The 24,387-nt window shown below is 45.1% G+C and overlaps 1 protein-coding gene across 6 annotated transcripts in view; it reads right to left on the minus strand.

Annotated features, from left to right (window-relative positions):
* The window catches only part of tpgs2 (tubulin polyglutamylase complex subunit 2), a 60,673-nt gene that overhangs the window by 19,650 nt on the left and 16,636 nt on the right, over nt 1-24,387 (minus strand). For all 6 annotated transcript variants that reach the window (XM_041174067.1, XM_041173812.1, XM_041173947.1 and 3 more), the window contains 2 exons: nt 15,703-15,790; nt 203-334 (listed from right to left, as the gene is read on the minus strand). In XM_041174067.1, the coding sequence (XP_041030001.1) occupies nt 203-334; nt 15,703-15,790 (220 nt within the window). The remainder of the gene's footprint in view (nt 1-202; nt 335-15,702; nt 15,791-24,387) is intronic.

A 24,387-nucleotide genomic window follows, 5' to 3' on the forward strand; every position in this document is an offset into this window, starting at 1 on the left:
CCATCATGTCTTTAGATTGGCTTTATAGCTGCTCTTGTGCCATGAGGTCATGGGAAACATATTATTGGCCAGCTACTTTAGATCAGAATGGTTTCTAAACAGATCTTATTGTTGTGCTGTACTGCAGGTATTTAAACCTGGAGATTCAAATTTCAAAAGAACACTATTTGATTTATTGGAGCACTACTTTTCAAAATAATACCTTCATCATCTGTATCATTTTCTAAGTCATCCAGAGTTGGTGCATTAGGCAGGCTGTAAATGGATGAAGTGCCCAGTCGACAAAGCGTTGAAATGCTGTTGATGACCATTGTACCCAACTGCATGTTATTGCCTAAGGCAGAAATACCATTTTGTCACATCACTTTTGTTATAAATCATATGGTGCAACACACCTTCATATCCTACAGCAGTAGGGGTGCAGTGTCTCAAAACTGGCAACCTTGGGATTGAGGCCATGCCGGACTTTGGGTTGGGCAGTTTGGGTCAAACCGGGTTGGGTGGAGTCAAGGGTCGCTCAGGGAGCGGGAATAGACCGATGTGCAAGTGGCAAAGGGGATAAATAGTCAGGCGCTACACCACACCAATGCAGCACCTAGCCGAATTGTCCAGGTAAGCTAAAAGCAGGTGCTGGAAATCTGAAACAAAAACAGAAAATGCTGGAAAAACTCTGCAGGTCTTTCAGCAACTGTGGAAAGAAAACAACAGAGTTAATGTTTCGAGTCTGTATGACTCTTCTTCAGAGTTAAAGAAGAACTGAAACCTCTGAAGAAGAGGCATACGGACTCAAAATGTTAACTTTTTTTTCCCCCACAGTTGCTGTTTTTCCCCAGCATTTTCTGTTTTTGTCCAGGTAAGTTAATTATTCTTATTTTACTCGATTAAAATTGATGCATGGCACATTCTAAAAATGTCCAACTTTTGGGCAACTCTGGTTTTTAGGCAGCCAGATTTGAGATACTGCACTGCACCAGCTTTATAGTCTTATTACTTGCACTCCACAAAAAAATTAAACTAAATTATTTTAATAATTATTCTTTGTATACAAAAAGTTGCAAAATTGCGATTCAATCTTAGGTTTTGCTGTCTTAGGTTAACCAAGGCTACTGATTGCAGTTTACTTCCTATAGTGTGTTCTTCAATAAGCAATAATACCAATGGATCAAGTTGTATTACAGCCATCTTTTTTGGATTTACAGTTAAGATTGTGGTATGCTATAAACAGAGGTAAAAGTCAGTTTAACCATTGTCCAGAAAGAATAATAAATTGCTCTTAAACAAAATTGGGTAACCATGAGGTCTCTTACTGATTGGACCTTTGTTAATTTTTTTTTAAATGGAGAGCACACATGGTTATTTTTCTCTCTCTTACTTAGATACTTTTCTGAAAATCTAAATCATGCAGTACTTTGAGTAAAAAAAAAATCTACTGATCAAACCCAAATATAGAAGTTTATACATGGGGCTGAATTTTGTGTTTGTTGGGTGGATGGGCCTGACCGACCCGGCAGTGGCTGGGCAGCCGATCCCCACCGCCAAATCGGGTCATGCCGCCATTTTGCGCAGGCGGGCCAATTAAGGCCCGCCCAGCGGGGTTCCGACGCCAGTGTTCATCGAGAAAATTAAATCGGCAGCGGGCGTGTTCAGACCGCCGGTTCCAACGGGGAACCGGCAGTCTGTATAAATAGCAGCCAGGCAGCCTCCTTTAGGTTGCTCATCATGGCCAGTCATCGGACAGCACAAGAGGGGAGGGCAGAGGGGGAGGAGGGGGGGGAAGGCTGCAGGGTAGGCCACCGGGGAGGGGGGGGAAGGGGTCACTGTGCCCCTCGGTTCTCAGATGCCTGCCTTGCTATCCTCCTCGAAGAAGTGTCCAACCATCAGGATGTCTTGTTTCCGGATGGGAGGAGGAGGGCCCCCCACGTCACCAGCAGGCGTGGCAAGAGGTAGCGGAGGCTGTTAGCTCTCAAGATGCTGTGCGGTGCACCGGAATGCGGTGCCGCAAGCGCTTCAATGATTTGTTGCGCTCTGGGAGGGTGAGTACCATGTTACCCTTGGCCATTTTACCCAGCAGGTAGCCTTAGCCTTCGAGGTCCCCCCACCCCCCCCATCTTAATGTCATTACAGCATTGGGCATTTAGTGCATGCTGAGTGGGGAAACAGATAGTGACCATGCTTATATCAGCCTTGGTGGTTGAGGAGATGGGTTCTCCCTGCAGCATATCCTGGTGTTTGTCGCATTTGAGTAGTCTGGGGGCAAAATACAGGGGAGGCAGCTAGATGCATACTCGGAACTCCAACACGTCTTATTGATGGTGATGAGGTGGTGGAAGGGGAGCCTCAAGGTGTCGTGACCAAGAGCCATCTGTTGGCCTTGGCGCCGCACCTAGTTGCGCCTCCTTGCCATGGGTGCTAAGACCTGTGTGTTATTCAAAGTGATGGATGCTGATGTGTCCAAGATGTCCGTTGGGGGAGGGGGTTAGGACCAGCCGTACTATCTTCTGGGGACTGAATACCAGTAGTGTGGACAAGAGCCACTGGAGGCCTCAGATGGGCTGCTGTGGTTGGGATGCAGCGTGCGCATGCAGAGTACATGAGCGAACAGCCCCATTATGTGCTCTTCTATGTTCTGTAGGCAAAAGCTGAGAGCAATATGCGGGAGCAGCCATGCTGCAGCGCCTCACCATGTGAGGAGCAGGCCATGGAGCTGCGGAGGAGGCAGGCAGCCAAGTTGGCAGGTGTCGGTGAGGCTGGGGTGCAGTGGCCAGGTATTTGAGGGCCACAGTCCCATCCACTCTGTCTCCCCACCATCTAAAGCATTGATGATTTCTGCAATCGTTAACGCAGCAACACTGCTCATTCACAGACTGGTACAGTCAGACGTGTGGGTCATACACAAAGGTCCTTCGGTCCCTTGAGGATGCACGTCTCTAGGACCTTCCAAAGTCGCCTTATCCCATTTGTGACCACTATCCCCATGGCCTAACATGCCATGGCATCGCTGCTGCACATACAAAGACTTATTGCATCTTAGGAGGGTTTGTACCTCCACCACCCTTTAAGCCAGTGTGTCCCACATTACTCTGTCCAAAAGGACCTCAGCACCTCACCTGTCAACCTCATGGCACTCAACTTAAATAAATGCCTCCAAGTTAGCCATCCCTGCGCCAAGGGGAAATGTTGCCTTCTGTCCACCCGTTCTATGCCCCTCATAACAGTATGAAGGTCAATAATGTGACCTGTCAATCACCTATGTGCCACGGCAAACGTCGCAAGCGTATGCAATGTTTCCTTATCACTCCAATTCTCCAAGCCAGCATGCATCCAGGTCAGGAATCTCTGCACTCGCCGCTTGGTGCCCATCCATCTGCAGTAAGCAGGGAGGTCCAATGTGACCTCACGTCGGCACAGCAGCTGCCTGTCGTCGCTGCGAACTCCTCTCAGGGTGCTCCGGATGAGGGCAGCAGCTCATCCGCCCCTCTGCCAGTGACCGTTGCATCCGGTGAGGCTGCCACAACTGGGGAGATGCCAGTTCTGGAACTTGCCACTCCCTCCCAGGCGGGGCCATCATAGGCTCCACAGGCCAGAGGACGGCCACCAAGGTCATCAAGGCCAACAGGACAGCAGAGTCAGCAGGTGGTCTCCCAAGCCACTCCAAGCGATGGGGCGGCACCTAGATGTAGCATCCACAAACATAAGCATAAGGCATGTTAGGCACTCCACGGGTTTGTCACTGGTGATTTTGTGTTGGCCCTAGATTAGGGAATATATCATTATGTACGTCTGAGCGAAGTTTGTGGTTTATTTTGGTGGGAATAAAGTCCACTTTTCTGACCATGGCTGAGGGTGTTTCCTTTGTGCTGCATTTATATGTTTCACAGACATCTCATGTGTGTTTCAGTGGACATTAATGTTTCTGTACTAAGCCCTTAAGCAGCTAATGAGGTAGAAGATGTAGCACCTAAGTGCCAAGTGTGGAAGCACCAGGCAATGCTGGTCCTGCTAATCCATGTGTGTGGAGCTAGCTGAAAGGTCATTGGGTTAAAGTGTCCCAGGTGTCCCTGCCTCCTTGGTGAAGTAGCGGGTCGGTGTGCTGCTCCTCATCATTGCCCTGTGCTTCCTCATCCTCTGAGGCACTGCTGGATTCATCATGTGCCAAGTGTGACTCATCCACTGTGTCAAGGTCTTCATCGTCAACTGCATCCCCCCTTTCCAGTGCAAGATTGTGCAGAGCGCAGCATGCTATCACTATCACAGAGATGCGATCTGGGGGGTACTGGAGGGCGCCCACTGAGCGGTCCAGGCAACGGAAGCGCATCTTGAGAAGACCTATGGCTCTCTCCACCACAGCCCTTGTGGTGCCATGGCTCCTACTGTTGCGCTCCTCAGCTTCTGTACTTGGATGGTGGAGAGGCGTCAGAGCCACCCTCTGAGGGGATAGCCCTTATCACCCACCAGCCAACCATCCAGCACCTGGGAGTGTCTGAGGATGTAGGCGTTGTGGGAGCTGCCTGGGTACCTTGCACATACTTGTAGAATCAGCATCCTATGATCACACACGATCTGCACGTTCCTGGAGTGGAAGCCCTTCCTGTTGATGAAGGCACCAGGTTCACCTGCTGGCGCCTTGATGGCCACATGTGCGCAGTCTATTGCACCCCTGAAGCCAGCAATGGCCGCGAAGCCTCTGGCTCGCTGTATCTGATTTGCCTGGTCGCAGCGGAAGTGGATGAAGGTCAATGCCCGTCTGAACAGAGTGTCTGTAACCTGCTTGGCGCAAGTGCGGACAGCTGATTGGGAGACACCGCAAAGATCACCCACTGAGCCCTGGAAGGTGCCAGATGCATAGAAGTGGAGGGCAACTGTGACCTTCAGAGCCGCTGGCATGGGGTGTCCACCCACACAGTTAGGGGAGATCTCAGGGCTAATCATCTGACAGATATAGTTGACTGTCTCCCTTGACAGACGGATCCTCCTTCGGCACTGCACCCGAGTCATATTGAGGTAGCTGCTTCGTCACCTGTATACCGTGGCAGCAGGATAGTGGCGTCTTATGTGGCCCCTTCCACCTTGGACAACCTCTTGTGCCTGCACCTGTCCTCCCAAAGGTGGCTCCCCTGGAGGCTGATTGTCCACTCCAGGCCTCCTCTTTATTCTATCCCTCCCTTCCTACTCAGAGGAGCTGCATCCAGTGGAGAACCCATACCCAGGCTAAATGGAGGCCTCTGGAAAGCTGCAGGCCTGATAAAGATTACTGACTGCAAACTGCTGAGCTGAAGCTTCAAAGTGCAGAGAAAGTTATTGGAAATTGATCTGAACTGCTAACAACCACACAGGCAAGTTTAAAACACTTTCTGCATTAAATACTTCAGAAAAAACATGAACAACCCCTGAGCCCACATATACTGCCCATGGATGAGGTTTGTTAAAAAGTCAGTTACCCGGCTGCCTGTTGGGCCCGTGCGCCGAGCCGACGATCGCACGGGCTCCTCAAAATTGGCTTTAATTGCCGAGTTAAGGGCCTTAACAAGTCCTTTAATTAACGGCAGGCGGTGTCCCGATTCATAGCGCGCCCGCCCACCTAAATATTGCGAAGCGGCGCGATGACATCGGGACGCTCGCCTGACATCAGCGCACGACATTTTAAGTGCTGACGTGTGGGCTCCGCAACCTGCATGTCAGCCATAAAATTCTGCCCATGAATTTTCATGTCACCAGAATATTCCAAAGCATTTTGCAACAAATGATTAATATTAAAATGTAGTCACAGCGGGTTAGGTAGACATATCAGCAGCCACATTTCCAACATTAAGAATCAACAAGTAGCAATGACATGAATGATTCAACATAGGCAGGACAAAGAAGGATGATCTGCGTAATCAGTATAAGGAGCTTGCCACCAAATTAAGAAGCAGAACCTCAAAGGTCATAATCTCTGGATTATTACCTGAGCCACGTGCAAATTGGTATAGGACAAATAAGGTTAGGGAGATGAATGCATGGCTCAAAGACTGGTGTGGGAGAAGTGAGCTCTGGTTTGTGGGGCACTGGCACCAGTACTGGGGAAAGTGGGATCTGTACTGTTGGGAATGTTTACACCTGAACCGTGCCAGTACTGGCGTTCTTGCGAGCCACATAACTCAGAAAGTAGAGAGGGTTTTAAACTAAGTAGTGGGGGCATGAGATCAAATTTGTAAAGATGAGGTGAATCAAAGAGCGGAGACATGGCTGCAGCAGGGCATGGATTGGGATCTGAATATTGAAGAGTGCAGGACATTAAGGAAGGACAGGAAGCGAGGAAAAGGTGGAGGGGTGGATCTGTTAGTTAATGATGGCATTAGCACAATAAAGAAGGGAAGTTAAGGGAATCAGGATGTGGAAATGGCTTGGGTAGAGATGAGAAATGGTAAAGGCAAGAAGTCATTTGTGGGAGTCGTGTACAAGCCCCCTAATAGTAACCACATTGTAGGATGGAGCATATAGGAATAAATAATGGGAGCTTGTCAGAAAGGCACAGTACTAATCATCAGAGATTTTAACCTATGTATAGACTGGAAAAGTCAGGTGGACAAAGGTAGCCTAGATGAGGAGTTCATAGAATAGGATAGTTTCTTAGACTGCATGCTCTGGAACCAACCAGAGAGCAGGCTATACTGACCTGGTATCGGGTCAAAATGGGATTAATTAATGATCTCATAGTGAAGGTGCCCCTAGGTAGCAGTGACCATAGTATGGTTGAATTTTACATTCAGTTTGAAGGAGAGAGGAGTGGGTCCGAGACTATGTTTTTAAACTTAAAGAAGAGCAATTATGAGGGCATGAAAGTAGAGCTGGCCAAAATGAATTGGCAAATTAGGTTTAGGGATAGTCTAATAAAGAAGCAGAGGCAAACATTTAAGGGGATATTTCAGAATACATAGAATAGATACATTCCAATGAGTAAGAAAAAGTCCAAGGGACGGATATACCATTCGTGGTTAACTAATAAAGTTAAGGTAGTACAAAACTTAAAAAAGTATATAATTTCACAAAGATAGGTGGAAGGTCAGAAGACTGGGCAGAATATAAGGAACAGCAAAGGACAACTAAAAGATTCATGAGGAGGAAAAAATTAGAGTATAAGAGGAAGCTGCCAGAAATATAAAAACAGATGGCAAGAGTTTCTATAAATATTTAAAAAAGAAATTAGTTAACAAAGTGAGCATAGATCCTATAGAGAGAGAGTCTGGAGAATTGATAATGGAAAACAAGCATACGGTACATGAATTGAACAGATATTTTGCATCAGTCTTCATTACAGAGAATACAAGCAACATCCCAGAAGCAGCTATAAATCAGGAAATGGAAGGGAGGAACTCAGGAAAATTACAATCACCAGAGAAGTGGTACTGAGCAAATTGTTGAAGCTGCGGGCTGACAAGTGTCCGGGTCCTGATGGACTTCATCGGGTCTTAAAAGAAGTGGCTAGTGAGATAGTTGACACATTGGTTTTAATTTTCCAAAACTCCTTAGATTCGGGGAAGGTCCCATTAGATTGGAAGATAGCAAATGTAATTCCACCATTCAAAAAAGGGAGACAGAAAGCAGGAAACTTATAGGTCAGTTAGATTAACATCTATCAAAGGGAAAACATTAGAAGATATTATTAAAGAAGCTATTGGCACTTGGATAGTTCAAGGTAATCAGGTAGAGTCAACATGGTTTTGAGAAAGGGAAATCAAGTTTAACCAACTTATTGGAATTCTTTGAGGAAGTAACATGTGTTGTGGATCAAGGGGAATCGGCGGATGTTCTATATTTAGATTTCCACAAAGCATTTGATAAAGTGCCACATCAAAAGTTGTGAAAAATAAAAACTCATGGTTTGGAACCAACATATTGGAATGAATAGAAGATTGGCTGGCTAACAGGAAACAGAGAATAGGTATAAATGGATCTTTTTCAGGTTGGCAGGATGTAATGAGTGGTGTGCCACAGGGGTCAGTGCTGGGACCTCAACTGTTTACAATTTATATAAATGACTTGGACGAAAGGATGGATGAGATGGTTGTCAAATTTGCTGATGACACAAAGACATGTAGGAAAGTAAGTTGTGAAGAGAACAAAAGGAGACTACAAAAAGATATAGATAGGTTGAGTGAGTGGGCAAAGATCTGACAAAAGGAGCATATTGTGGGAAAATGTGAAATTGTTCATTTTGACAGGAAGAATAAAAGAGAAGCATATTATCTAAATGGTGAGAGATTGCAGAGCACTGAAATGCCGAGTGATCTGGGTGAGACCACATCTGGAGTACTGTGTACAGTATTGGTTACCGAATTTAAGGATGGGTGTAAATGCATTTGAAGCAGTTCAGAGAAGGTTTAGCAGACTAATAACTGGATTCTATTCTATTCCCAATTTCTAGCACTAGGCCCATAGCCTTGTCTGCCATGGCATTGCAAGTGCACATCCAAATGCTTCTTAAATGTTATGAGGGTTTCTGCCTCTACAAGCCTTTCAGCCAGTAAGTTCCAGATTCCCACCACCCTCTAGGTGAAATAATTCTTCCCCACATCCCCTCTAAACCTCCTGCCCCTTACCTTGAATCTATGTCCCCTGGTTATTGATCCCTCCACCAAGGGGTAAAGTTCAATTCTTTCTACCCTGTCAATGCCCCTCAATTTTATACACCTCAATCATGTCCCTCCTCAATCTCCTCAGCTCCAGGGAAAATAACCCCAGACTATCCAATCTCTCCTCATAACTAAAACTCTCCAGCCCAAGCAACATCCTGGTAAATCTTCTCTGCACTCTTTCTAGTGCAATCACATCATTCCTATAATGCAGATTCTAGAACTGCACGCAATACTCTAGCTGTGGCCTAACCAGCATTTTATACAGTTCCAGAATAACTTCCCTGCTCTTCTATTCTATGCCTCAGCTAATAAAGGCAAGTATCCCATATGCCTTCTTAACCACCTTATCTACCTGTTCAGCAACCTTAAGGGACTGGTGGACATGCACACCAAGGTCCCTCTGATCCTCAGTACTTCCCAGATCCTACCATTCATCATGTATTCCCGTGCCTTGTTTGTCCTGCCCAAGTGCATCACCTCACTTATCAGGATTAAATTCCATTTGCCACTGATCAGCCCATCTATATCCTCCTGTAATCGAAGGCTATCCTCCTCACTATTTACCACCCACCAATTTTCATGTCATCCGCGAACTTACTGCTGATTAACCCTCCTACATTCAAGTCTAAATCGTTTATATATACCACAAACAGCAAGCTAGAACTTTAAAAAAATTTTTTTTTCACGTGATGTGAATGTCACTGGCTAGGTCAGCATTTTATTGCCCATCCCTAATTGCCTTTGAGAAGCTGGTAGTGAGGGGTCTTCTTGAACCTCTGCAGTCCATGTGGTGTAGGTACACCCACGGTGTTGTTAGGGCGAGAGTTCTAGGAACTTGACAGCAACAGTGAAGGGACAGCAGTATAGTTCCAAGTGTGGTTTGGAGGGGATCTTGCAGGTGGTAGTGTTGCCATGCATCTGCTGTCCTTGTCCTTCTAGGTGGTAGAGGTCACAGGTTTGGAAGGAACTGTCAAAGAAGCCCTGGTGAGTTCCTGCAGTACATCTTGTCGATGGTACACACTGCTGCCACTATTAAGAAAGATAGCACATTCAGCCCAAACCAAGGCGGAGGCTGAGGAAGTTCCAGAATATTATATTAAAAATGGAATTCTAATAAGGAAGTAGAGACCTCCTCACAGACCTGCAAATGGGGAGTGGACAGTTATTCATCAGGTTGTGGTACTGCCCAAATATTGTAGCGGTATTACGGATAGCACATGATATTCCTACAGCAGGACACGTAGGGATACAGAAAACTCAAGTGCGGATAAGCCAGCAGTTTCACTGGCTGGGTCTTCACGAGGACGTGGTTCAGTTTTGTAAAACGTGCCATACGTGCCAGATGGTGGGAAAACCACAATATGCCATCAAACTGGCACCCTTAATTCACATACCAGTTTTTCAGGAACTATTTTGTAGGTTGTTAGTAGATTGTATTGGTCTATCACCAAAAACAAAAATCAGACACCAGTATATCCTTAATATTATGGATATGGCAATTCGATTTCTAGAAGCCATCCCTTTAAGAGCAATTACAGCTAAGATAGTGGTAGAGAAATTAACCCAATTTTTTTTTTTACTCAAAATGGATTATCAACAGAGATCCAACTGGATCAAGGTTCCAATCTTATGTCTAAAATTTTTCAAACATAATGAGTAGTTTGGGTATAAAACAGTTAAAGTTCACAGCATATCATCCACAGACACAGGAAGCTTTAGAGAGGTACCATCAAACTCTCAAAACAATGATTAATGCAATAATAATAAAAACAAAAAAACTGCGGATGCTGGAAATCCAAAACAAAAACAGAATTACCTGGAAAAACTCAGCAGGTCTGGCAGCATCGGCGGAGAAGAAAAGAGTTGATGTTTCGAGTCCTCATGACCCTTCGACAGAATGATTAATGCATATTGTAGAAATAGACTCATAATTGGGACAAAGGATTGGACTTTCTTTTATTTGCTACCAGAGCTTCACTGAGTGAAGCTACTGGATTTAGCCCTTTTTGAATCAATTTATGGATTTTAGGTAAGAGAACCTCTGAAATTAATCAAAGAATAGTTTTTGGACTAGAAGAACAAATCCTCTAGGTTAGATTGTGTGTCAGTGTTTCTGGAATGGCTCATGGGAGCCTGAAAAGTGACTCAAAAACATCCTAAAGCTTCTCAAACAAAGATGAAGGAATGGGCATATAAGCAAACTATGACCTGAACATTACAACCAGGGGATGAAGTGTTAATGTTATTGCTTTTACAGGGGGAACCTCTGAAAGCATGGTTCAGGGGTCCATACAAGGTCATTTGGAGGGTTGGTAAAGTAAATCATTTGATAGACACCCCAGATCATAGGAAAAAGAATTGGCCATGTCATATTAATACTTTGAAACAATACCATTGTAGGGAGGAAGGTAAGGAGCAGGTATATCAGGTGGTAAGAACAGTGGAGGACAAGAGAGACAGTGAGAAGGAGACTTAGTTCACAATTGAACCTACCACTACCCGTTTAGTGAACACTGAAATATTAGGACAGTTAATACCATGTTTTCATACTTAGAGGCAGGACAATGAGAAGATCTAGTGAGGTTACCTATAGAATTTAAAAGGAATAGGTAGGGACAAACCAGGACATACAACCTTAGCCATACATGATGTGGATGTAGGAGAATCCCCTCCTATAAAACAGCATCCTTATCGCTTAGGGCCAGAGAAACAGGCTCAGGTGAAAGCAGAGGTCCAGTACATGTTGGTAAACCACCTCAATGAAACCTGCCAAAGCAGCTGGAGTTCTCCTGTTGTGTTAGTGCCTAAACCAGATGGTTTGACCAGATTGTGCATAGGCCACAGAAAGGTCAATGCAGTAACAAATGTGGATTCCTACCCAATTCCCCCTTGGAAGATTGTATTGCCAGAGTTGGCAGTGCCATGTTTCTTAACAAAATAGATGTGTTAAAGGGACATTGGCAGGTTCCTTTAACACCCTAAGCTAAAGAAACATCAGCCTTTGTCATGCCAGATGGTCTTTTCCAATGCCGAGTGATGCCATTTGGGCTAAAAAGCAGCCAGCAACTTTTCAGAAGTTAATAAACCAAGTGGTGGCTGGTGTTCCTAACTCTGTGGTTTATCTTGATGATGTACTGATATATAGTAACACTTGGAAATCCCACCCATAACATCTAGAAGCCCTGTTTAAAAAACTACAGTTAGCTGATTTGATAATAAACCTTGCTAAAAGTAAATTTGCAAAAGCGCGAGTAACTTATCTAGGGCATATCATAGGGGGAGGACAAATGTTGCCAAGAATGGCAAAGTACAGGCATTGGTGGAGCTCCCTGCCCCTAAAACTAAGTGGGAGATCATGAGGATTTGGGGGATGTGTGGGTTTTTATAGTAAATTTGTACCAAATTTCAATACTATAACTGACGGATTTGTTACAAAAGAAAGCCATGGTGTTGTGGGCAGCAGAGTGCCAAACATCTTTTGAAAGGCTGGAAGAAATTATCAATAAACCAGTGCTGACTACTCCAAATTTCATTAAACCCTTCAAAGTAGCAATTGCTAAAAAAAGAGACATGTCGAAGCTTTTTGTCTAACACTCATCAGGACATCATGAAAATACCAATAAAAGGGGAAAACAACAATTTATAGTGTATGAGAAGTCCTGATTGGTTGGCAAGTGGACTGATTGGTAGAGGCATTGCCATGGAGAATGCCGCAATTGATGGTGTCATGAAGCTCTTATTGTATATAATATTTTGGAAAATATTTTTCTTTTAAAATAAAGGTTTAGTCTGTGGGTGTGTCTTAATTGGATTAAAACCAGCTAGTCTGGGTACTTTGATGTGTACTATTTTTGATATGTAATATTTTTGATATGTAAGGGAGATAGCGTGCATTTGCATTTTTTGAATAAAGCATTCGAGAAGGGGGATGAAAACTTATGTCTTTCTAGCAGCTACCAAGCAATATGCTTATATTACTAATAAAATCGGTACTATAAAGGGGTTTCATTGTTAAAAGGTGAAGCTCAAAGAGGCTGAAGAGGCAATGAGAATTTGAATTCAATCAGTGGTGGTAGATATAACTTCAGCAGTTTTTGGGTGTGCAGGGCAGAGGCAACATGAGATCAAAAGGCAGCTGCAAGCCTCCAAGTGGCTCCACAGCAACCAAAGTGAAAGAACCTCATTTTGAATTTGTAAGGTGAAAATGCTTTGCCTGGTGTTTGGTTAAGTCTATGGGTTGCTGTTGCCTTAATGGAGATTAGTTTGGGAATTGTTAAAAGTTATGATAGTAGTAATTTGTAGCCATGTGTATATCTATTTTAACATGTATAGCTTAATAAAATGTTTCCCTTAGTTTAAGGTAAAACCTTGAGAACTGGTGGTCTGATTCCTGAATTTAGAGTCACATTTCAAACATAAACTTAAAATTATAGGTTATGACAGTTGTTTAAAGTTTCCTTCTGGGATTTTTAAATAACTCTGCTTTACCAACTGCATCGGTCATAACAATGGTGACTGACAGTTAACTGGCTAGCATTGTTTGAAATTTTAATTAGGCAACTTGACCCTGATTGGTCAAAGCATTGCCATCAGGAATAAGTCAGCGAATGGCTGTCACTTATTTTGCTTAGCTGAAACAGGCGCAGCATGTGTACATGTTCTTTCCGTCTGCAAAGAACAGGGCCCTGTGTATTAATATGCGCCAAACAACGAGCTTGACTGACAATCTTAAATTGGTTGTCAGCGTAATTCTTAGCACACTGGGGATTATTTAGCAAACATTGTCCAATTGTGGAATCCCGTTTAATGTTGGACACTGTTTTGAATTTTGTAGGTACGGGCTGGTTAGGAAAGGTCTGTGCCTTGCCCACTGTGAACAGTGGAAGGGACATGCTGTATGGTACAATTTGCCAATCTTTGAGGCATTTGGCCTATGTAGCTAGCATCACACTGGCACTGAAATTTATAAACCACATTACTCATTTGGGTGATAGGCAGAACGTCTTATTGGCTTGATGGCAGCATCCTGTTAGTGGCAAATATCACTCGTGTTGCTATTGCATAGTAGCAGCGTGAAATAGGTAGCTTCACCTGGTGCTCAATTTTTTGAGATACCTTGACCTTCCAGGTAATCGGAGGGAGACTGGGCATTTTTCAGGGCTGAAAGTGACAGCCTTAGGTCCTTTCGTGAGCTTGCGTGATATACAGAGTGAAATGATCTGATCGGTGTAGCCATTATCCCGCAGGATGCCTTTGATTTCAGCATCAAGCTTCCACAGTGAGCAAATGGCTAGGGTCCTATTTACAAAGTTGCTGACAAGACCAAGCTTATCACACATGGAACTGTAAGAATCCCAAGGCCAGTGAAGGTAGGCTCGCCAGTCAGTTTGTCTTGCAGTAGAACAGAGATTGTGAACAGTCTGGTTCAGTCTGAGCTCACACCCATGTAGACAGCTAGAATTAATGGCGACGGTACATAGATTATGGTGGGGTTGAAGATAATAGCTTCAGTCTTCCCAATATTGGGGTTGACAGCAGTGGCAGAGCAGTGGAATTGGCGGTTGTCAGCGCATAAGCAGAACCTGTTTCTGTGGATGATGTTGCCTCAATGCAACATGTAGATAAGGAACTGGAGGGGACCAAGGACATTCTTTGGGGCACCCCGAAGATTCAGTATGGGGGATGGGAAGAGAAAACAATGCTGGAGATGCTTTCCTTCTCCTCCACCTTTAAAGTCCTTGTCTTAGGTAAAATCTTCACTCTATCCCATCCATGTTATTACTTGTAGCCTCCTTCTTTACTCTAAGTCCAAGGGGTGGACACTTGAGTATATCTGATTTAGCTATCTATCACCAAATCTGGCTGGATTACATCAAGGACTTTGCTCTCCTCTGCCATAATTACTCGTGACTTCAAGACCATCTTGAAGAGCAAAGTTACCTCTGGTGTTGTATCCTTAAACCTCTCCAGCTGGCCCTTCTACCCTCCACCTTCAGTGAATATAAGTTCCTGAGCTTGGCACGAAGATTGAGACCATCCCCATTTATCTGCCACTACAACATCCACCCATGTCCACCAAACCAAATACAAGCCTCTCTCAAGCTTTACAAGGGCCTTAGCCTTGAGAAAGAGAGAAGTGAGAGAGAAAAAAAGAGAGAATGAGAGTGGCAGTGCAGGTAAGATAGATACAATACAGAAGGAGTGGATGATGTCATTTGTCAACCAAATTTGATTTTTAAAAATATTTTGATGAAGAAAGACAAACAAATCAAAAATCTGAGGAAAAAAGTTGGGATCAGACAGAGGGAAACAGTTTGAGTGCCAGGGTAATGCAGCCCCTGGCCTTTGCTGCTTGCTCTTATAGTGGAAGGGGAGTAGATAGGAGTTTGAGGGAAAATGAATGTTAACGAGTTGCATTGAATTACAAACTTTTTTCTGGTACACGTAGATATCCATGGGCAAGTGAGTTTTGACTGCCAGAACTCACTTTATACTGAATCTTGCAAGTGATAAACAAGGTTCTTTAATCCATAACTTTGGGCTGGGTTTGAATTCATCTTATGATCATAACACCATGGGTGAATTCTATTCATCATTAGTTTAAGAGCGTTTGTTTTCAAGAGCCTACAAATTACAGCATATGCACACTTTCAGATCTATGTCTTCATCTATATGCTGTCAATCTCTTCCATTCTAAATGGAATCTAAATTCCTATGTCCAGATTTATAATGGAAAAGTCTATATCAACTTGTTACATTATAATTACACTCTCCTGCTAATGGAAATGCTGTAATGCTACCACTGGCGTGAGTATGTAATTACAATGTGACCAGTTTACATGGGCAATTTCCATTGTAAATGTGGCCACAGGAATTATAATAGATATATAACAATAAGGATAGAATATGTGACATTAAAAAGAGAATTTAATTATCTCTGTGCACCCAGGCACAATAATCCTACCTGTTAACCCTGTATTTTCTGAATACTTGACTATACTATACGTGCTATATCATGAGAAACTGACAGTGCAAACAGGAAAGAATTTGACCTTATAAATACACAACAGAAGCTCAACTATCTTACCATCAAACTTGATACTCCAGGTCATCAAAAAGCCATCAGTCATCTGGTAAAAATTCCTTAGATCCTCTGGAAGTAAGCAGCAGTTCTTCTGCAAGCATAAACAGCTGAACATTTCAAGTATAGGTTTAGGTCGAAGTAAAACAAAACAGTTCTAAACTAATCATTTCCTTATTATCTGAAGTATTTATAGAATATATTGGGCCTTTAAGTTGCCAGCAGAGACAGACCAAACGCCACTTATAAAAAGCTCAACAAGCTTTCTCCTTTTGCTGCCCATGATAAGTTGGAGGGATACAGGGCACAAATGTGGTTCACATGGCATCAGAGCTATTGAAGCCATGGAACCTTTGTGTCACTTATTAAGTGTGGGTGTGTCACCAGCTTTTTCCTGGGCTGTGCAAGGGCAGAAGGGCACATACATGCAGGTGCATCCCCTGCATGCACTACAACAGCTTGAACCAATGCTATCTTGGCATCACACAGCCCAAACCAGCTGATGCAACGCCAAGATTGAAAACTTTGCTGATTAAAGTCCAGCCCACAAATTTGTACATCAGTCACCAAAGGTCAGACATGCAGCCCCAAAATGGGACCTGAATCTGTCCTAATTAAAGGATGACTTCACAAGTTGAAGGTTCAGTGGTTTTCAGTGACTTTGCCTTAGACAGAGTAAGTGGGAGCTCTGCCTTTGGCTATGCAACCAAGGAAGAAAAAACAACTAGATGACCCATCTATGGGGGCAATTCTTTCATTGCTTCATGGTCTGCAGCATGACCCGGAAAAGGAATGGAGAAAGCAGAGAGGGAAAGCTCCGTGAGGAGGGAAGGAAGTGGAGGTAGAATAGGAGGCGGCATTTTGGACACCATATAATTAGTCAGTATGTTAGGTAGTGATTGGGGGGTGTTCCACTTCCACGTCCCAACCTGGACTCTCATCCATTTCACGCTCACCATCCCAACGACCCCTTTCTCAATATTCAGCAATGAAGGTCACCAAGCAGAACTTTCACAAAATATCTTTATGTAACAACACATCCAGATATACAAACTACAATAATCTTATCACTCATGAGAAATCCCTCAGTGACTGTCTTTTGGATACCCCTTAAGGGCTCTTATGCAGTGCTATCCCAGTTGTTACAGGACCACCAAAATAAGTCTGTTTTACTGCATTATATTCTACAAATGCTATGCAGGATCAATTTCTGTGATACCTTCCATTTTTCTGAAAACTGTAAACCAATGGGCCAGGCAGCATCAGTCAAATAAGGTGGCTGTATGAAAAGTGTGTGCGACCCATCTCAATTTGAAAAGGAATAGGCTGATAATGAATGGCCACACCTGTGCCCATAAAACAGGGCAAACAAATTATCAGATTATTTTAGGTTTTACTTTTTAAAAAAGTATTATGTCATAGAATGTGCAAAGTATTATTTCAGGACCATCAAAACATTCAAAAATCCTGCTTAATTGCTCCTGCAAGCCAATGTTCTTTTAAAAATCTTCTGTTCTTATTAATTAAGGAGAAATATAACACGATGTACTAAGTAGAATAATGGGGTGCTTGATGGGGTTTCATATTACAGGACATTGATAGCATTGGTAGTATAGGCTATGGCTTGGCAGAGCTCAGATGGGCTTAGCCCTCCATTCATCAGAGCACCTCTGGAGCTACCAATCTGTTCAATCAATCCTCAACTTCACCTGTGATGCTCTTGCCTCCATTAAAACCATTACTCTCTCTTACATTGATTGTCCCCTCTGGAATGCAAACATTGCACCCCATACATCTCCATTCCCCTAAGTCCAAGGGTGTTTATGGTGGACAACTGATTAAATCATTCATTGCTGGATCTAGCTGGATCACAGAAAGTTGGGTCCTACTCTCTTCAGCCAAAACAACTCATATCCAAGGATCATCCTGAAATCAAAGGATAATCCGATTTACCTTCTCCACTACAAACTGTCTTCTTAAAGCCCTCTCCCCTATTGTCTCCATCAAGTGTGAGGAACTCATGAACTTAAGAGTTACTAAGATGGAAACCATCCATTCAGCTACTTTGCCCACTTCCCTCCCTTCTTAGTTCATCAGGCAAAACTTCCCCCAAGGTTCCTGTGTTCTAGCCCTGAACTTGCATCTTTATCTACTTTCTCTCTTATCTCCCTTCATGCTCTCTCTGGGTTCATCCTGTCCATGAGACCAATATCCTGCTAACTCGACCCTATTCCCACTAAACTGCTGACCATCCACTTCCTTTGCTGGTCCCCACGTTAGCTGATATTGGGCAGAATTTTCCCACCCTGCCTGCAAGTGGGCAGGAGCAGAGAATCTGGAGAGAGGCAAAAAAAAAATCAGATTCCCACTGGCATGAAAATAGTTTGCAATTCTCCCAATAACTCCCAATAATGGCAGCTTGGGCATTTCACTGACTAGTGACGTGAACACCAATTGCATTTATTACCATCTCATGAATGCTCATTAAATATGCTTCTCACCAGAATTACATGGTGTCACGCCAGGGAGAATTCACACCAGTATGCTTCATGTTTGAAAAAGAGTGGCGTGCAGTGGTTGGACCTCACTTTGCTTGTGCGACTTCAAGGTGAGTGCAACGTTCCTAGCCTACCCGTGACAGTGCTGCGCTGGTCTTGTAGCGATACCAGTGGAACGGCCCGCACTCCTGGGGTAACAGGGCTGTTGGGTGCCTCTGCAGTCTTGGAGAATACCACTGTGCAGCAGTACTCAGGCAGAAACACTCAAACAGAGACAAGTATTGCAACCTGGGGGCAGGGGGTTGGGGGGCGGTGGAGTTTGATCCATATACGGGAGGGAGTAGGAGGGTGTTGGGAGCCGTGTGTTAGTGCAGCATAAGAGGGATGGGTTGCGCAGGTGCTAATCATGGGGGGGGGTGGACAAGGGAGACAGTGCGGTGATCAGTCATTGGGGAACTCATTGAAAGTCAAAGTCCTTGGCCTAGGACCAACAGGTGAGAGGTTAGAAGCACTCCTGGGGCTTACAGTCAGGAGTGAAAGAGTAGTAACACTCCTGGGGTGCAGTGGGCCATGCTACAGGGCTTTGCATGGTATGCATACGTTGTACCCCCATTCCAGGGAGGGACAAGTTGTGTGTGTTCGATTGGGACAAGGCACAGTTTGATGTGCGGGGCATTTCCACAGTCAGTGTCATGGGTTTGGCTGGCTCTGTACTGGGCTGAAAATAGCATGGTCATGATTAGGGGAAGCAGCTATAGCCTGTAGGTGGGGGGGTGGTATTCGATGCTCTCTTTTGGGGGCGAGTGCACACAGCCACTAGATGGGAATTTTAACAACAACAACATCCAGTATTACTGGGGGGAGCAATGGCACAGTTTGAAATCGAAACTAGAAATGAATCTGCACAGGAGGGGTTAGAGTAGCACACTCCTGGACTAAGGGGACCTTTCTGTGTGTGCCCTCAAAGCTGCTGTAGCCACAAGCTTGAAGCTGAGTCAGAGTTGGGAGAAAGTAGAAAGACTTCCTTGAGAAGGGTGTCATTGGAACCCATGCCTTTTGCCACTCAGTAACAGGGAAATGCAGGACACACTTGGTTCACATGACAGTTGCTCCATTTCAACATTAACACACTAGAATGTGAAAATTTGGAATCAGGCAACCGTAGGAGGTGCAGCTGCTGCCTATATGGCATCTTATCTATGAAAGATTTTAACGAACTTTCCACATTTGGCATGCATAACAGGTCAAAGGGCATCCAGTCATTACCCATGAGCAAGTTATTTTTAATCTGTATGCCAGAATTGAGATTAGAGCACTGAGTTAGCAAAGTTGTGCATCTCATTCAAACCTTCTCCAACCTCTGTGGGATTGAGATGTTAAGTCTCATGGATGGCATCTTATTCACCTTGATGTGTCTTTTTGCACCTCAGGTACAAGGTTGCATCAGCGACAAGGCTAGTTAGGCAGAAACTGCTCGAGACCATGACAGTAGCTTTGGGTTTACGATTGTGAACTTAACTGTTTTGCCTCATTATTCATTATTGTCTTTACTTTATCATTTCACAGAAGACAAAACAATACAATAATGGAGCCTGAGCTCAATGCTGCCTCCGGATGAGGATGGGGAGCAAAGCCCAGCTTTGGGAGCAGGCCCCACATGTGGTCCAGGGCCCAGGGGAGACCCAGCAACAAGAAGAACGGGGGGTGGGGTGGAATAGACCTGGACCATGGTTGAGCTAGTTGTTTCCAAGGGTATACCGAAGACTCTCTTATCTGCAGATGAGCGAGAGACAATGTTGCACACGTCAGCGCTTGGCCCGAGCTCTAGTTTGCGCTTGCCACATTCTTTGGGAGGAATTAACGCCCCATGAGGTGGGAGGCTACCCCTGCCAGTGCCCTTGAAGGTGACTACCATGCTCAACTTCTTTGCCTGCAGATTGTTCCAGGGATCACAGAAGACCTGTGTGGCATCTCGCAGTCTGCCGCACATAGATGCATCAAGGAGGTCACAGGTGCCCACTACAGCAAGGCTCATCAATATGTGAGGCTTACACTTGATGCAAATAGCCAGGCTGCTAGGTTCAATGGGTTTTCAGCTATCTCAGGCTTCCCTTGAGTGCAGGGCACAATCAACTGCACCTACGAGGGCTCCATAGCATCAGCCCCTAAAGTTTAATCAACTGTAAATGGCTCCACTCCATCAACGTTCAACTGGTGTGCAATCATCGGAAGCACATAATACACTTTTGTGTGAAGTACCCTGGAAGTCCCCCATATCCTGAGTCACTCCCAGGCGCCTCACATATTTGAGCAGCCTCAGCATGCACAGGGATGGCTGCTTGGGGATAAGGGGTACCTGCTCAAACGATGGCTCATGACACCCATGCATCGGCCTCAGAGGAGAGGTACAACACAGCTCATAGCTCCACATGATCCATAATCGAGAATAACCTTGGCATCCTGAATTTGCGCTTCCGATGTGTAGATTACTCAGGTGGGGCTCTGCAGTAAACTCTAGATAGGGTCTCTCGCATCATTGTATGTTGCGCCCTTCACAATCTGGCGCTTCAAAGGGGTAATCGCTTGCCAGACAGAGAAGTGGAGGAGGATGAGAGCTCCTCGGAGAATGACAAGGAGGAAGGCAGGAATCTGAAGGAGATGGTGAAAGCAAGGGGAGAGGCCACATTCCTCCTGTCCCTTAATGCCATTCCATTGCATTGAAAGGGATGTCCAAACAGTCCCATCAAGAGCAAGTTCAGCATTCAGACTTGCAAGCCTCATGATTTGCCAGGCCATGATCTCTAAGGAGATCAGTGGTGCATGTATGCGTCTGCTCTGGGAAGTGACAGTTCACAACAGCGAGAATGCTGTGTCAACTAACGTGGTGCAGTCATCGTCATGTTAATGAGAAACTACAGCAGCTAGTGAGATGAGGACATGGTTGGGGATACCATCCTCTCATCCAGGTCTTGTCCTTTGGCACTACTACCGGGGAGACAACTGTCGCTAGTCTTTCAAGGCTGTGTCATGAGCAAAAAAGGTTTTAAATGCATTTGGCACACACTTCCAATAAAGATTTTGACACTTCTCCCTGATATCACACAAGGGTCCGGAAACTATCTTCAGTGAGGCTAAAATCACATGAATGTGAATCTCAAAAAGGGAGACTGAATGGGAGGGTAGCTACCCTTGCAATGGAAGGATACATATGTAAATAATCACAAGACCTTCAGCTGTCCAAGCCATTCACATTGACATCAAATGTATTAACAAAAATGCAATATTTATACTGTGGTTGCACACCTGTGACTCAAAAATGATTTCAATGTTTCTTAATTTTCCTAACTTTACCAATATGCTTGGTTGGAATCCCAATATCCACAGCAGAGCTGTATCCTCATCTCACTAGCTGCTGTAGTTTCTCATTAACATGATGATGACTGCACCATGTTAGTTGACACAGCATTCTCGCTGTTGTCAACTGTCACTTCCCAGAGCAGACGCACACAAGCACCACTGATCTCCTTAGAGATCATGGCTTGGCAAATCGTGAGGCTTGCAGGTCTGAATGCTGAACTTGGTCTTGATGTGACTGTTTGGACATCCCTTTCAATGCAATGGAATGGCATTAAGGGACAGGAGGAATGTTGTCATCTCCCCTTGCTTTCACTTCATCTCCTTCAGATTCCTGCTTTCCTCCTTGTCATTCTCCGAGGAGCTCTCATCCTCCTCCACTTCTCTGTCTGGCAAGCGATCACTCCTTTGAAGCGCCAGATTGTGAAGGGTGCAACATACAATGATGCGAGAGACCCTATCTGGAGTTTACTACCATCTCTTGATGTCTGTCATAACCTTGGCAGACGCCCTGTGGTGGCCCAAGGCAGATGCACCCTCCTCATCCTGAGCAGCTGGAGTGGATGGGGTCACAGGTAGAGGGATTCCGAGTGGCTGGATGCCCTTGCAGTGGAGGCCCCCAGGTGTGGAGCTGATGCTCAGACTCCGTGTGGGTGCTCGAGGGCCCAATCCTGACTCCTTGAGGAGAAGGAGCAGCTAGAGGGAGGTTAAAGTGCCTTGCCCGACTTTCGCCTAGCCACTGATGGATCCCACCAATGCCTATACCATGGAGTCCAGGACCGAGCGCAAATCCGGCAAACCTGCTGGACCAAGGTCTCCGTGGCAGTCGCCAACCTTCCCACGGTGACCTCGAGGTGTTCGCATGTCAGAGCAATATCAGACAGAATACAGACAGACTCCTCTATCCTTTGTTCTAATCTGCTGAGTGACTCTTGCATCTCTGCCTGATGTTCCACCACCTGTTATTGCATCTCCAGCAATGTCTCGGCGGCCACTTGCAAAAGGCTCATCATCTGACTTGGACTCAGCAGGTGGCTGATCTCCAGCAGTCCTCTGTGTGCCAGACACCAGAGCTGCTGGGGAGACATGTCAGCGAGGTATTCTCCAGGTGATCCTGAGCGCAGACTAGAACCATGACCCGTGCTGATGGATGCTGTGGGTGAATGCAGTGATGGTTCTTCTGAGACTTTTTTTAATTCATTCATGGGATGTGGGCTTCGCTGGCTGGGCCAGCATTTATTGCCCATCCCTAGTTGCTTTTGAGAAGATGGTGGTGAGTTGCCTTCTTGAACTCCTGCATTCCCTGTGGTATAGGTACACCGACAGTGCTGTTAGGAAGGGAGCTCTAGGACTTTTACCCAGCGACAGTGAAGGAACAGCGATATATATCCAAGTCAGGATGATGAGTGGCTTGGACAGGAAGTTCCAGGTGGTGGCGTTCACATCTATCCACTGCCCATGTCCTTCTGGATGGTAGTGGTTGTGGGTTTGGAAGGTGCTGTCTAACGAGCCATGGTGAATTCCTGCAGTGTATCTTGTAGATGGTACACACTGCTGCTGTGGATCGGTGGTAGAGGGAGTGAATGTTTGTGGATGTGGTGCCAATCAAGCAGGCTGTTTTGGCCTGAATGGTGTCAAGCTCCTTGAGTTTTGTTGGAGCTGCACTCATCCAGGCAAGAGGAGAATATTCCATCACACTCTTGACTTGTGCCTTGCAGATGGGGGACATGCTTTGGGGAGTCAGGTGGTGAGTCATTCATCACAGTATTCCTCGTCTCTGACTTGCTCTTGTAGCCACAGTACAGGCCTATCTAGTTCAGTTTCTGGTCAATGGTAACCCCAGGATGTTGATAGTGGGGGATTCAGTGATGGTAATGCCATTGAACGTCAAGGGGTGATGGTTAGATTCTCTCTTGTTGGAGATGGTCATTGCCTAGCACTTGTGTGGTATGGGAGAGGCAATGGCCTAGTGGTATTGTCACTGCACTAGTAATCTCTGGGGTAATGGTAATGCTCAGGAGACCTGGGTTCGAATCCTGCCACAGCAGATGGTGGAATTTAAATTCAATAAAATTCCAGAATTACAAGTCTAATGATGAAACCATTGTCGATTGTTGTAAAAACCCATCTGGTTCACTAATGTTGGGAAGGAAATCTGCCATCCTTACCTAGCCTCAATGTAGTTGGCTCTCTGAACAAGGGCAATTAGAGATGGGCAATAAAATGTTGGCCTATATCCCACAAATGAATAAAAAAAACTTGCCACTTGTCAGCCCAAACCTGGATATTTATTGTCCAGGTCTTGCTGCATTTGGACGTGGAGGCACGAATGGTGCTGAACTTTGTGCAATTATCTGCTTCTGATGGAAGGAAGGTCATTGATGAAGTAGCCGAAGATGGTTGGGCCAAGAACACTACCCTGAGGAACGACCTGCAGCTGAGACAACTGAGTTCCAACAACCACAACCATATTCCTTTGTGTGAGGTGTGACTCCAACCAGTGGAGTGGTTCCCATTGACTCCAGTCTTGCTCCTTGATGCCACACTCAGTCTAATGTGGCCTTGGTGTCAAGGGCAGTCACTCTCACCTCACCTTGGGAGTTCAGCTCTTTTGTCTATGGCTGTAATGAGGTCAGGGGCTGAGTGGCCCTGGCAGTACCCAAACTGGGAGTCAGTGAGCAGGTTATTGCTAAGCAAGCTTGATAGCGCTGTTCCCAACCCTTAGAGAAAAAGTACTGAGCAAACTATTGGGATTAAAGGGTGACAAGTCCCCAGGACCTGATGGCCTACATCCCAGGATCTTAAAGGAAGTGGCAGCAGAGATAGTCGGTGCATTGGT

This window comes from Carcharodon carcharias, chromosome 1, assembly GCF_017639515.1.
Source record: "Carcharodon carcharias isolate sCarCar2 chromosome 1, sCarCar2.pri, whole genome shotgun sequence".
Taxonomy (NCBI): Eukaryota; Metazoa; Chordata; class Chondrichthyes; order Lamniformes; family Lamnidae; genus Carcharodon; species Carcharodon carcharias.